Here is a 14853-nt window from a genome sequence, read left to right on the forward strand (position 1 = left end):
GCCGTTGTAGGGAATTGAAAGGAGATTACTCAATTTACAGGTCCAATGACGCATTCAAAGCAATGGGTCGTCAATGGGTACCTGAAGACGAGTTCAGCTACCTGATTGATCCCAATTTGCAAAATAGTAGATGAGTTCACAACACAAAGAGGCAGGAGTGGGCTTGGTTTGTTGAACAATAAGCAATGTTTTACAAAGAGTTACTGGTTATTAGTTGCCAGTGCCTCGCCAACGTGCAACTCAAATGCCAGTAGATACTATAGATGGACTTCATAAGGCATTGAATCGCATCATAGAAGAAAACAATTGAATGAAGATATGTCTAAATCAATATCAAACCAAGTTGAGATTCGTGAATTAGTCGAGTTGCAATTATAAGACCAAGCACGCTAGATGCAATCACTTCTTGCGGATGACATTTATAAGTCAAACGTGGATATGTCAAATGAAGTGTAATTACAAGATTAAGTGTGGCCGCAATTGCTACGTTGAAGTTTAATATGTATGACATACTTTTGCTGTATTAGACCTTTGAAATGTTAGTGTTTTTATTTATTTATTTTTTTCTTGTATAGACTTAGGTTGTGTTTGTTTGATAGAAAGTGACTTCCAAATGGAAAAGGACTTCAACGAAAGACTTCTTTTGGTTTATTTTTTGAAAATTACCTGTTTTTATTAATGGCATGGTAGCATTACTAGCATATAAGCAAAAAATTTCCACTTTCTATTTTAAACATTAATTGACTATGCTAGTCAATATTGAAGAGGTGATCAATGAAGGAAACTTAATGCTGATAGGAGTGACTTATGATTAAACTAAGGTGGGTGGCGGAAGGCTTGAACTACCTCAAGAAGATGAATGTTATAGAGCAAAAAGTTCCAAGGAAAAAAAGAAGAAAAAGAAATAGTAAGTAGGAAAAGTAGTTCATGAGTGTCATTTGATCATTACCTATTCAAATATAAAGTTGGAATGAACTTTCTTCATGGAAACCTAACCAGACTCTTGGACAGGTAATTCCTGTACATTGTTCTTAATGTCTGTTAGATTAAAATAAGTACTCATAATACATTAAGAACAGAGCATCAGGGATATCCTTAGGCAGGCCGTTTATATAAAGATAGAACTGCAACATATTCTCCTTCAACATGGTTCGCGCGCCAACCACATCGCTACTGCATGTCTGAACCCACAAGTCCCTTGATTTCACCCTCTTCAAAGTTCCCCGGCAAAATGGGCAAGATTCTGACCTTGTGCTCCTATAACAAATAGAAAAGAAACTAAGAAAGGGAACTTGTAAGTTGTAACTGTTAAAAATTAAGGCTTCTCTCTGTTATCACAAATCAACAGTGGGCTAAATTGGAAATGGAAGGATGAAATTGGTAAGGTTATACATTCCAGTCATGGTAGCAATTGATGCACATGGAGTGGCAGCGATTAGGCACCACCATTTTAGTGCAGGACTCCAAGCAGATCCTACACTCATCTTCTCTCTCCAAGTCCCCTTCTGCAGTCAACCTCTTTTCGTCCAATTTCTTCCTGACAATCATCTCCATGCCGTCACCTTCCTCTTGACTAATATCAAACTCTGACGACTTACAATTGAGATGCTGAAGAGATGGCAATATAAAAGCTGCAGTCACAAGTTAAAGGACACATGGTTGACATAAGATGACACAAGATAAAGTGAAGCACATGACCATCAAGCCATTTCTTTTGCTTTTGTTGTTCTTAGGGATAGTTAGAAGATTATAGATATGTATATGACATTATTCTAATCTAATTTCCAAAACATATAAATTCTAACAACCACATAGGTGTCCTTAAAACGATTTGATTAGAAAGCATTGGAATTATATCATATTATCATACTAATAAAAGGATAAGTGCTACATCCTTGATAAACTTCTTGAATCAAACACAACTGTTTTCTTCTATGTATGATGCCCAATAGGCCTCTTATCTCTTTTTTTGATAAGTAAGAAGAGAATATTATTAATAAGAGAAAAGTAAGAAAAATACAAAGAGTTCATGGTAGTGAATAGAGGAAAAATGAAACAAAAAAACTTAAGCAGCCCCTAATCTATTCTGATAGACGAAAGAAAATCCATAAGGGTTAAAAAATCTGAGAAACCCCGACATCGAGACCAGTTAAAGAGGGTCCGCTGGCAAGACTCTAATAACTGAACCACAGTTTTCCCCTCATCCTCAAAAGATCGCCGATTCCATTCAGATCAAATAGTCCACATTAAACAGCCTGGGACCAAATTCCAAATATCAGAACTATGCTTCCCAAGCCAATGATACTAACTAAATAATAAGTCCATAACTGAACCTGGCATGACCCAATCAATCCCAAACAACCGAAACATATACATCCACAAAGAATGAGCTATCAGACAAAAAAGTAATAGGTGATTCACAGATTCCGCATTATAACAGCACATACAACAACGATTCGCCAAAAGACGACCGAGAAGCATAAAGTTATCCAAGGTTAAAATCTGACCATGAGCTGTTGTCCATATGAAAAAAGCCACCCTTTTAGGAAATTTAACTTTCCAAATGCCCTTCCAAGGAAAAGTGGAAGAAGTTGCATTTCAAATCTTATGATAAAAAGACCGAGTATCAAACTTCCCACTTCCATTAAGATCCCAACTAAACCTGTCACACCCTCCACCCCTAGGAGCTCGGATTTGGATGAAATGAAGAAGGAAGTAAGAAGCCGCTAACTCCCAATCATTGAATTCCCTATAGAATCTTAAACTCCACACTCTGCCATCATCACCCATAGGAGGGCTTAACACATCTGAAATAAAGGCCTCCTTATTGGCTGAACACAGAAAAAACTGAGGATAAAGAAATTTAAGAGGAACGTCCTTAATCCACTTATCATGCCACCAAAGGATACGAGAACCATCCCCCACCACAAAAGAGACATGCTTTGCGAAAGTTTCCCACCCTTCACTAATACTCCGCCATAACCCACAACCATGAGCCCTACGGCAAGCTCTAGTGCACCAACCCCCTTTTCCCTCCCCATATTTCATGACAATGACCCTTCGCCACAGATGAGTGGTTTCATGGACATACCTCCAAAGCTATTTCCCTAATAGGGCCAGATTAAAAGACGCCAAATTCCAAATTCCCAAACCACCAAGCTCACGCAGTAAGCAAACTTTTTCCCAAGCTACCAAAGGGTATTTGAAGCACTCAACTGATGAACCCCACAAAAAGTTCCTCTGAATACATTCCAATCTAGTCACCACAGCTTTAGGGATAGTAAAAAGGGAAAGGTAATAAGTTGGAAGGCTTGAAAGGGTACTTTTCAGTAAGGTGAGTCTACTGCCTTTTGACAAAAAAAGCCGCTTCCAGCCTGAGAGCTTCTTTTCCATCCTCTCAAGGATTGGATTCCAAATATATGTTGTTTTATATGAAGTTCCCAATGGCATACCCAAGTAAGTCATAGGCAAACTGCCCACCCTACATTGAAGAATATTGGCCAAAGATTGAATGTTACACACCTCCCCAATAGGGACAATTTCACTTTTCCCCACATTCACCTTCAAACTAGTAAAAGCTTGAAAACAAGTTAAAACCAGCCTAATAGTAAGAATCTACTCTCTAGAGGCCTCACAGAAAAGAATGGTATCATCAGCAAATAATTTATGGTAAATACAGAATTGAAGATAATTTACATACCGTAGAATTCTTTAATAGTAGCTCTCCTTCCAGATGAAGACATTCTCAGCTTCCCATCAGAGTGCACCTAAAGAAATAAGAGATTAACATATATATCAAATTTCAAGAGCTTAGATTTTACAAGTATATACAAATATGGATATAAGAGATATGGTAATACAAATTATATACCATCTAATTGGCTGTAGTAATGCATAAGCAAGGAAGTGGGAATTAATGAGGTTATAACAAAGTTAGGCGTGTTTTAACAAAATTAGAGTAACCAATTAACAAGGGGTTTTAATGACTTGTTTGGTCTTATTTCCATTGGTTTATCTGACTTAAAAAATATGTTAAGCAAAAGTATACCTAGGAAGAACAAAGTCTTGAAAAGTTGTATATAACCCAAATAAGCTGAAGAAAAAAAAAAGCTAGACCAAACAGGCTTCTAGGAGACATAAAACTGACCAATAAGATTATCTTGAATCAATAACCCACAGGGTAGGATCAAAGAGTGACACAAATTGTAGTGAAAATAGATGAAGTTTCAAATAGTTTAAAATTTCTTATGCAATAGGAAAATACCAATTAAGTAGAATAAACGTATCAAATGAGACAACTTCAGGGACATCTACTCGTAATGGTACTATGCTCAGTCTCCAAAGTCTAAACACATGCAATTTAAGACACATGACCTTTCAAGTATCAAAAAGCCCTAATCATGGTATGATGATTATGAATGCAACGATGTTCCTAAACATATATCTATCATCAAAGGTTATCACCACATCAAGGACAAGATTATAAGGCATTTTTTGCTAAGCAAAAATTATAGGAAAATTATGACCCGCGTTAAATAGTTTGATAGAGTTTTGCTGCATCCTGTTGTAATCTTCAAAGCTTCAAGTGCACATGCAGCTGATACAATTGCATTAATGGAAGCAATAGCTAGAATAATGTTTTCTTCACAACCCCCTGTAAACAGTAAGGTGAATCCACTTAAATAACAATTTAGATATCTGAAACTTTGACTATGACTTTATTTTTACAACGAATTCTTTACAATATATGGAAAAAATATTAATCAAAAGCTAAGGTTATGTTTGGTAACAGTTTTTGTTTTCTATTTTCAAAAACTTGTTTTTGGGAATATAAAGAAAAAACAAATTTCTTGTATTTTTGAAATCAAAAACATGTTTGGTTAGATGAAATTAAAAAAATAGTTTTTGAAGGAAAAAATAGAAAATACTAAAATATGCTGTTATTAGGATTTGAACTCTAATGCTAACTTATTAAATAAGACAAATTCATTAAATTAAATCCGTGTTTTCATTGACTTTTGAAATTTTGAAATTGAAAATAGCATTTTGCATGTTTTTAGTTTCCTTTACAAATTGAATTTTAAGAACAGTTTTTGTTTTCTGTCCATTTTGAATTACCAAACAAGTTTTTTAGTCTCAAAAATAGAAAATTGTTTTTGGAAACAGAAAATAAGGGGAAAAAAGATAGTTGCCAAACATACCCTAAATACTATTTTCACAAGCATTCCCACAATAATAAAGAGATGAAAGCCAAAAAAAAATTTAAATGATTTTTTTAAATATGTGATAACCAATGAACATCTCATACAAACCACACAGTACTTGGGCATAAAATAGAATGAAAGTTAAGCTTTTAGGGAATTGACATCCCGGGTTATACAATTACAAATACCTGGGTAAGAGAATATGTGACTCCTAGAACGCCAAAAAGGTCAGCTCTCTTAACAGCCTACAGGATATGGGTAACATAAGTGAGATGGCCAACAACAGAAATCAATATAAAGAAAAAAGTTGGTAAATAACTTTCTTTTTTTTTTTAAGTCGGCAAATAAATGCATTCTACTAACCTCATTATAGATCCACCTCATGTGCTCTGGGTCATCTGGATCAAAAGTCTTTCCACTATGAACCTACAAATATGATGCATGTTCAGATAACAAAGAGTTAGTATAAAATACACACTTTGGAAAGGGAGAACAAAATGGTGAGTAATTTATTACCTCATCCCACTTGATTAAGTGGGAATATTCAATACAAGGAGCAGCAGTTCTAGGAGTTTCAGCAAGGGTGCATAAGGAGAACTTTACTTGAGGTGGGAAAAGCCAGATGGGGCACTCAAAGGGTTATGGCCTTTGAAATTTGAATGGGTGTGGACTAACACAAAAATTACAGGTTTTCAGCAGACCCCACCTTTTCTTGTATAAACCAAACAATTATGATCATAAAAAATAAAAAAGGAAAAAGGAAAAAAAAACCCCCGGAGAAAGAGAGAGAGCTTACAGCATATTGGCGTACTGAATATCAGTCTCAAGAACTTTAATGGAATCATGGTAAGAGGGCTTAGCAGCAAGCTGCTGATAGTAATCCAACATTTCTCTTCACTCTATTTTCTTTTCTCTTTCTACTATGATAATTCTTGTTAGAATTATGGAATATAAGAACCAACAGTGAGAGATGATCAGAGAGAAAGAAACCCAGAAAGTGGTGGGGTCCTATGTATAATCAGTGTACACAAATGAAAAATAAACATGGACTGCTTTTGCACTGCATTAATCTATTCATAAACAGAGAAACAAATATGTGTAGAAAGAAATGACAAGTGCATTGATTTGGTGGAAGTTGAAGGCATTTTGATGTAGTAGAAATCCAAAACAGAGGGATACTAACAAAAACCCCTGCACAGGCCACTAGGGGGTATTTACAAGACTACACGTTAATAGTAGACAAGATAGCAAAACACCAGATGGAGTTCTGTTGTAATCGCTAAAACTAATTGGCAGAATTAACACTCATGTTAGCAGTTGTTATAACAATACTTTTGTTGCTGAATAACTGAACCTCACTGGAGTGTTGATCTATTGAAGATGCAGGAAAGGAAAGACAAGCCCAGAATAATACAAAAATCTGAGCTACCTATTGAAAAACATGCAATGAACCTAAATCATTCCCGTTTTCTTCTCCTCACTGGTTCCTTGTCTCGTCTCACCTTGCCTGAAAACAATACAAACAAATAATAATATGCAATTCGTTTAACAATAAAAAGATCTATAGCTCATTAGTACGTAACAAGGTATAGTACCATCACCAGATTGACGCCCTCCACAGCCTCGATGTCCTCCAACTAGCCGGCCACACCCTGCAGCCGGTTCACTCGTGTTGCTCACAGCACGTGCATTGTCCAAGTTCAACCGACTGAGTTCTTCAACAGCTTCCAAGGCAGACATACACTCGGTGTGGATCGCGGAACCTGTTGTGCACATCGCCAGTATCCTCAAATGTGATTCAACCTTTCACAAGTATTCAAGAGTAGTGTTAGTAGGTTGAACTAAAATATGCTAACCAGAGGACATTTGAAGTAGAAGAGACATTGTAAACTTACCAAAGTGTCCCAGTACGAGGTCTCTTTTGTAATAAAGCGTCGAGTGATGCGATGAAACCACTCCATATACTCGTCATCGAACCTCATCTCCCCCTCAAAGATCGGTGCATTGACAACTTCGGCATGCGCAGCCCATTTAGCAATATGAGAGGCATGTTCTACAGCCCAATCTCTATCATGCTTCCCTTGGAGTGTTATATTGTGCAGATTAGTAGAAGTATTGACATCGACCGGTACGCCCTGCTTCATCCCAAACTGTCGGAGGACACGTTCGGGGTGATGGCCCTCAACCACCCAAAAATGTAGAAGCGGCACGGTAGACCTCCATATGTGTTGGCCTGCAGTACAATATGAGGGCAAGGAACCTAGCACCGACTTATATGGCTCCCACACAATCTACAATAATCCAACCAAGACAAACAACCATATTAACAATATAGTTAGAAAAAAAAGTGTAAAGAATGGGAACGATATATAATACAAATACGTATCTCTACTCTAAAAAGTTTTTTAACTCCAAAAAAAAAAAAAAAAGCTTTTTGATGGTTGGGTTGCAAGCAAATCGTAAGTAGAACAATACGCAGTTTCCAACAAAGGTACAATACCTGATTTGGTCGTAGTGAAGCGAGTGACATACGATAGGCGCTTAAGATATGCGTTGCATGTTCTGTGGTGCATGTAGCCACTTTCCATCTAGCAAACAACACATACACAATCTTCATATTAGTTACTTACATAATCCCCATGCAAAAAAGTTGTGTGTATGTAAACAGTAAGTATACAAAAGCTACATACCTAACAGCAAGTGGACCTAGGGGCAATGCCTGATGTGGATGCCTCATCACTGGACATATGTGTGGGAACCTAGCATACGCCCATATCTGCACCAATAGCAGTGCACCGCCAATTTGCTTCGCGGTAGTCTTTGACGCCTTACACAAGTGTCTATATAGCCAACTTAGTGCTGCACTACCCCAGCTATACTTCTTGCCATTGCTGATTGGATTCAAGAATTGCAGATACATGACCGAGATCCGTTCGCCAGACTTGTCCATAAACAACATACCACCCAACATCTCCAATATGTAATACCGAGCGTACTGCTGCACTCGCAAGTCAGTGGCATCAGCCGATAGAGGGTCGTTAAACATTGTCTTGAGCCAAGACAGTCTTAACCTCGCCCCACACAACATAGCCGTGTTTTCATTAGCATGGGGTTCTTTGTCTGGAGGCTTATGGCCTAGCAATTCGTGGCATAAGTCACCCCATTCCATATTGGTTTTCCCCACCACTGGCAAGCCTTCTACAGGTACCCCCATAATAACCTCCATGTCTTGTAACGTGATTGTCATCTCACCATGGGGCAAGTGGAATGAGTGCGTCTCAGGCCGCCATCTCTCCACCAATGCCGTAATCAATGCATGATCAAGCTCTATATTTGGGACGTGAAATAGCCCACCTAACCCCGCATCCGTGATATAAGCGGCAACCCGTGGATCTAACCCAATTTTAGGCATACAACTGAATCGGTGACGACAAGTGAGTACACCTGGCCATGCCTACAAACAGAGCAACATTATATTAATATAGAATTCAATAACAACATAATAATTACACATCAAACTTAAACTAACAACATCAATGCATTTTAAAAAAAGGATGTGTAATAATAAGAAAATCTTTGTCACCAATAACTTTGAGTATGATTTATATGAGAATAATAACGTGTTTGTTCTTCAAATTTCACATACACACTCTCATCAAGTTAACAATGAGTACAATTTTTTCTTGTAAACTTTTTGGACAAGTGCATACCTGGCCTGCCGGAGGACCATCCCAAAGCCAACTCGAACGATGCTCTGCTTGCCTCGTCAAGATTGTACAATCACGGGGTCCCGCTGGATGCTTGTCCATGTCTGGCATACATTAAATGCGATTAATGGCCCAGTAAGTGACTACTAGCCGAGTACAAAACAGTAGTTATGCCAAATTAATATCATAATACAACTATTGCAAAAATGGCTTTAATTGGTGACATGAATGGAACAGTTAATTTGAAGTACTAAAGTCAATCCCACTAAGGTATAAAAGTAGCAACATGCACCTACTGACAAAGGAAATACTGGCATAGAGTTTATCATCTCAACTTGCTGATATTTCATGGTATTTAAATGTCAGCAATTCTGTACTTATCACCACAATTCATAGAAAGCTGAAAATTAGACTAACAACTATAATTCAAACTAAAAATAAAATACCTTTAGAACTCTTATAAAAAATAAATAAATAAAATAACTTCAGAACTGGTTACACTTCCTTTTACTATTGTTTCAATTTTTTTTTCACAGTCTCAATGAATTTTCAAGAATGCGTACAACATGCAAAACACATATATTAAAATCCATAGATTACAAAGGGCTGTAATAAAGCAGAGTTTTTTATTTTGCTAGTGGTGCTTTGAATCTATACTTCACAAGCTCACAATTTTATTTCTTGCTTGTGATCACATTTTTTTTTTTTTGATAAGTAATAAAGAAATTTATTGAAAAAAGAGAGTCACCCAAGTACACAGGAAGTATACAAGGGAAAACAAATCAAAGACGAACATTACAAAAATCAAGGAAATCCAAAATAGAAAGAAAAGAAAGGCTTCTCCACACAGAGAACCAATCAAGTAAGGTTCGGAAAAAAAGAGACTTAAGAACATGCATGGAACTCTCGATATCTTCAAAACATCTACTATTTCTCTCCTTCCAAATACACCACAACAAGCAATGAGGAACGGCCTTCCAAATATCTCCATTACGATGGCGACCAAAACGACCTTGCCAGCAAGCCAAAAGCCCCACAACAGACCTTGGCATAACCCAGAAAACTCCAAATAAACCGAAGACCATGTCCCACAATTCCATGGCAACCGGGCAGTGAAGAAAGAGATGGTCAACACTTTCACAATTGCACTTGCACATATAACACCAATCCAGGATGCAAATCTTTCTTTTTCTTAAATTGTCTACAGTCAGACATTTCTTCAAAGGCATGCAAAATGTTACTTGAAAAGGGTGCTTCGATACCATCGAAAACTCAGTCTACCAACTATCATCAGTTTTATATATGATGTTCCATGTCATTGTTAGGCTTCTTGCTCATAAATGCCAAGACCGTGAAAGCTTACTCAAATGTTCACAGTTTATCCTTGTATGAACTTACTATTCAAGATAGAAATAAAGATTAGATATGCATCTACATAAATTGCAGGCAGCTGTGAATGAACATCCCAATATGAAATGTCAAGGCATGAAGGCGCTGAAGAATACAGAAAAATATGAACTTGATGGTGATCATTCATTTGTTTCTCAATGCATTTTACTTTTTTCGAAAAAAATTAAATTAGTCATTCACATTGCTTGGTTTGTTCTGATTTTCAGGCCAAGTTTTGGAGTGTTCTCTTGCAAAACCACAGTCAGATCAAAAGTCTGGAGGATCAAATTCACAGAAGGCAGGACTGCTTCCAAGTTATCCACCTCGTGTTCGTTATGGTTTGGTTGGTGGTCCCTATGGTGCTCTTGGTGCAGGATATGGTGCCACAGGCTTTGCACAGGTGAGTACTGTTTAAATGTGTCACTCTACTCATTTGTGTATATTCTTTCTTATAAAGGGAATATTTATGTACATAATATCAGTTCTGAGCCTTGTTCAGTAACTGTCATGATTTAGGTGTTTTACATGAATATTAATTGTTGCTTTTGTACATTACTTTTAGATCATAGCCTGATAAAATAAGTTGGTAGTTCTGATTCAAAAGTTGCAGTCTGTTTGATTGATTTTATTTAAATTTGCATCTCTTTATGAGGTGGGTGGAAACTCTTAGGGTGAACATGCTACAAAACCAAATGCTTTCATACAATCCTAATTTGCTCAGCTGTGATAAATAAAAATAAAAAAGCTTGAACTTTCCATTTTTTTTGATAGGTAATAAAACTTTTCTTGAAAAAATGAACATGGTGTTCATGATGATGAACACTTTGGACATGAAGAAAATACAAAAAAAGCTCAAGAGCAAAAGCTAACAGCTAACAGATTGTAAACATTTGTGCAAGTTCACAATCTAGACTCACTCAAGCATTTTATCAAACACCTTGTGAGCAAACCTTTGAAGCTTTAAAATTTAAGTAAAAAGAGCCCTCACCTCCGAAACCCCCCGTAAAATCACAATTAATATGAAATTACCGAATAAAATCACAATTAATATGAAATTACCGAATAAAATCACAATTATAACAACATAGTAATTACAATTTACAACCAACTCAAAAGAAACCCATGAATCAGAAAGAAAAACAGAGTTTACCTCTAAGAGAGAAAGCTAGGTGTCAGAGAGAAAAGGGCTCCGGTTAGATAATCTCTGATTCGTTAATGACAGAGAGAAGGAGAGGGACATGGACAGTGAGAGGAGAGTACATGTATATCAGGGGTAACATATAGTACTCGAGCTTTAGGAGATCGAGTTACACCAACAGCCATTCATCTTTAACCTTTTTGAATTAACCGGATACAAAGGTTGTCATTTTCATTGACTTAGAAGATTGAACCTTTCTTTTTCTTTTTCTTTTTTTTTAAGGATTCGGACCGTTCGGTTACACATGAGCATCAGCAGCCCGTTGCCAAATAACGTTTTGACTATGGATCTTGGCTCCTTGCTACAAACAATTACCTAAGTTTAATGATTAAATAATGCTGCCAATGCAACATTTTATAAGTATTTGTGAAATTATTTAAATATTTATATTACAGTTAATTATTTTAACCATCATGAAATTTATTGTGAAATTTATTATTTGTGAAAAACTAAATTTATTGTAAAATTTATTATAAGTAGAGATGACAATTTTTCCCCGCCCCGCTTGACCTGGCCCTCCTGCTTCACCCCGTACGGGTTTTTTCCGCCCCACAAAGGTAATGGAGTGAGATTTTAGACCCGCACCACGGGGCAAGGCGGGGATGGGTTTACACTTTTTAGACCCACCCCGTCCCGTCCCGCCCCACCCGCGTTAATAAAGATTAAGTTGTAATTTTTTCATACTCTAAAATCCTACTATTTAAACAAAAATATCATCAACTTATTTTATTCTACCTAACGTGATTCTATCTCTCTTTTCTCTCAAGTAAAGTTGGAAATAAGGTACCAATTTTAACTCTTTTTTTTGTATTTTCGTTCATGATTCATATGACTTTCTCAACTTACTTTTCATCATTAACATAATATGAGATTTTTGTGTCATACTATGAGATTTTTGTTGTGACATTGTCTTGTTAAACATTTAGATAATATTATTTAGTTTTTGCTAAAAATTAGTTTGATTTGATAGGATAAATTTATTTATAATTTCAAATATATTTTTAATATTGAAACATATCATTTTATTTGAAAAAATTGTAATAGTTATAGGGAAAATTAACAAGAAATAAAGTTTTACGGTGTAGGGTGGAGCTTCGCGGGGCTTTAAGGGGCGGGGATGGGGCAAGAAATTTTCCCCGTCATGCAGGGCTGGGCAGGGATGGGGCAAGAAAAATCTATACAGGGCGGGGGCGAAGATCCCATCCTTCGGCCCCGCCCCGCCCCATTGTCATCCCTAATTATAAGTATCAATTGTGTCTATTATTTACGTCATTTTTATTCTACCACGTGACATTATTTTATAGGACAAATTAAACACTTGTAACATTATTTTGTATCACTCAGTGGAAAAGTATAAATAAAGAGACTACTGATGCAAATAATATACATCTTCAAGAGAAAAAATCAAAATTCTAAAACTTTAGGAAGTAAAATTCAAAAACACTAAAATATTAAGGGTGTAATTTGCACTTTAGCCAATTTTGATACCAAAATTAATTTGACTTTTTTTATGGTAAATTGCAAATTACACCCCTAAAATTTGAAAGTGTTTGAATTTTACACTCTAATATTTTAGAATTTAGATTTAACCTCCAGAAGTTTGGGAATGTTTTGATTTTACACCCCCAATTTTAGAAACTTCTAAGTGTAAAATCTAAATACCCCAAAACTTTAGAAAGTAAAATCCAAATACCCCTAAAATTTAAGAGGTAAAATTTAAATTTTGAACGTCAAGGTATAAAGTTCAAACACTCCAAAACTTTAGGATTGTAATTTGCAATTTACCTTCTTTTTTTTTATATCAATTGTGTGTTTGGATTTTGCTTTAAACAAACTTTCTTTTTGCTTTATGCAAATAATCTAACTTTAAAAATTTTGAAAATAAACTAACTTTTATCTTTTTATCACACATTTAAGAAAAATAAAGATCACATCAATATCCTATCAAAAAAAAAAGATCACATCAATAAAATCTTTAAATTACAAGTTTTTATTGAGTGTGAATTTTGACAAATACACATTTGCATTACATTTTCTTCTTATAACCTCTATGCTTGTAACATTTCAAGATAATATGAGGTCAATAAGTATCATGACAATAAAATCTTGTTTCTTGCAACAATGACTAATTTCTTTTGAGTCTGCAATTTCTATTTGTATATGTGATGGCACGAGCGTGAGTCATTGCATTTTTTTTATAGTCCTATTCCGCTAGCCTTAACAGAGTAAGTATGTGAGAGGCCCCACCCTCAGTCCACCAACTTTTTGTTGGGACAAACCCGTGTGAATTGGTGGGATTGTGTTGGTGCCCCGCTATATTTCCCCATAGAATTAGGATTTTACATGGAGTCAACATTTATTTTATTTAAATAGTAAAAATAATAAAATCCAAAATGAAAGAAATAAAAATATTTTATTGATTAGTAGTGAGTTAGAGCTGTTAGAGATTTAGTGTCCTAAGACAATAAAACATAAATAGTAATTTTAAAAATTATTTTAAGTTTAAAAATAGTACCTCGCTGTTGTGAGAGGACCGGTTTGCTTTGGGTTGAAAAAGTGTCATGATACATGATATGTTATGGGACATTATTTCAATTTTAGTGAAACACTATTATTTCAAAATTCTTGCAACTACAACTAGTCATCTCACCATCCATCATCTCACCATCCCATAAGACCAAGTGCTTTTGACTAGTTTTTTCTTTATAATATTGCAACACATTCAATACCGTTTTCTTGAAGCACCAAATATTGTGTGGCTCTTCCAAACTCCTCTTGAAAATTTTTAAAAAGCATAGGGTGTCAACACACTATGTGCTTGTTCTTCTATTGGTGACAATGTTCTTAAAGAAGAACTTCTATATTTCTCCAACATTGTATCATGTCATTGTGTTTGCTCAATATCTTCAATATCAAGGTCAACCTAAAATTACAAATTGTAAATAATTTAAAGACACAAAAAGACTACAAATGTTAACAAATAGAAAAATAAATCAAATTCTACAATAAAATAAAGAAACGATAAATAATGGCTTACTTGTTCAATAAATTGGGTCAAATTTATGTGGGAAGAATCGTTTGATAAATGCATTTATACTTTTGAATCTTCCAGTTGTTGTCATTCCCCCAAAAAAATAGTCATGAAGGTAACATGTTACTCAAAAATGCTTGATTTGATATAAACCACTTGCATGCTTGTTAGTAAGCATGTCATATTTTGCCATAACTTGAGACCACTGATGCTCAAATTCTTCACATGAGTCTAACTTATATTGCTTGTAGAAATCTGTGCACCAATTTGAATATTGACTACGAAAAATTGTCCTAAACCAACCACTAAATTTAGCAGTAATGT

General features: G+C 35.6%; 1 protein-coding gene across 3 annotated transcripts; it reads right to left on the reverse strand.

Annotated features, from left to right (window-relative positions):
- Nucleotides 1-889: 889 nt before the first annotated feature.
- Nucleotides 890-11678, reverse strand: LOC142643551 (serine/threonine-protein phosphatase 7 long form homolog). 3 transcript variants are annotated; one of them, XM_075818223.1, is made up of 13 exons: nt 11451-11678; nt 8915-9015; nt 7895-8658; nt 7705-7792; nt 7100-7495; nt 6800-7007; nt 6001-6711; nt 5721-5874; nt 5568-5630; nt 5393-5449; nt 4531-4654; nt 3701-3767; nt 890-1608 (listed from the first exon to the last, which is right to left on the reverse strand). In XM_075818223.1, the coding sequence occupies exons 2-7, from the start codon at nt 9011-9013 to the stop codon at nt 6662-6664; spliced, it is 1605 nt and encodes a 534-aa protein (XP_075674338.1). In that variant the 5' UTR covers nt 9014-9015; nt 11451-11678; the 3' UTR covers nt 890-1608; nt 3701-3767; nt 4531-4654; nt 5393-5449; nt 5568-5630; nt 5721-5874; nt 6001-6661. The 3 variants fall into 3 exon arrangements, with proteins under 3 accessions (XP_075674338.1, XP_075674336.1, XP_075674337.1); XM_075818221.1 differs by having other exon boundaries at nt 4527-4654; XM_075818222.1 differs by having other exon boundaries at nt 4527-4654; nt 5721-5910.
- Between the last annotated feature and the right edge of the window lie 3175 nt (nt 11679-14853).

The sequence above is a fragment of the Castanea sativa genome, chromosome 7 (genome assembly GCF_040712315.1).
Source record: "Castanea sativa cultivar Marrone di Chiusa Pesio chromosome 7, ASM4071231v1".
NCBI classification, from domain to species: Eukaryota; Viridiplantae; Streptophyta; class Magnoliopsida; order Fagales; family Fagaceae; genus Castanea; species Castanea sativa.

What these genes read in the sequence shown, in the direction of transcription:
- LOC142643551 (XM_075818223.1), bottom strand. Translation starts at nt 9,013, where the DNA reads ATGGACAAGCATCCAGCGGGACCCCGTGATTGTACAATCTTGACGAGG. An exon ending in ATGGTCCTCCGGCAGGCCAG is followed by an intron (nt 8,659 to 8,914) that starts GTATGCACTTGT and finishes CTCTGTTTGTAG; the next exon opens with GCATGGCCAGGTGTACTCAC. An exon ending in CCTCGTACTGGGACACTTTG is followed by an intron (nt 7,008 to 7,099) that starts GTAAGTTTACAA and finishes TACTTGTGAAAG; the next exon opens with GTTGAATCACATTTGAGGAT.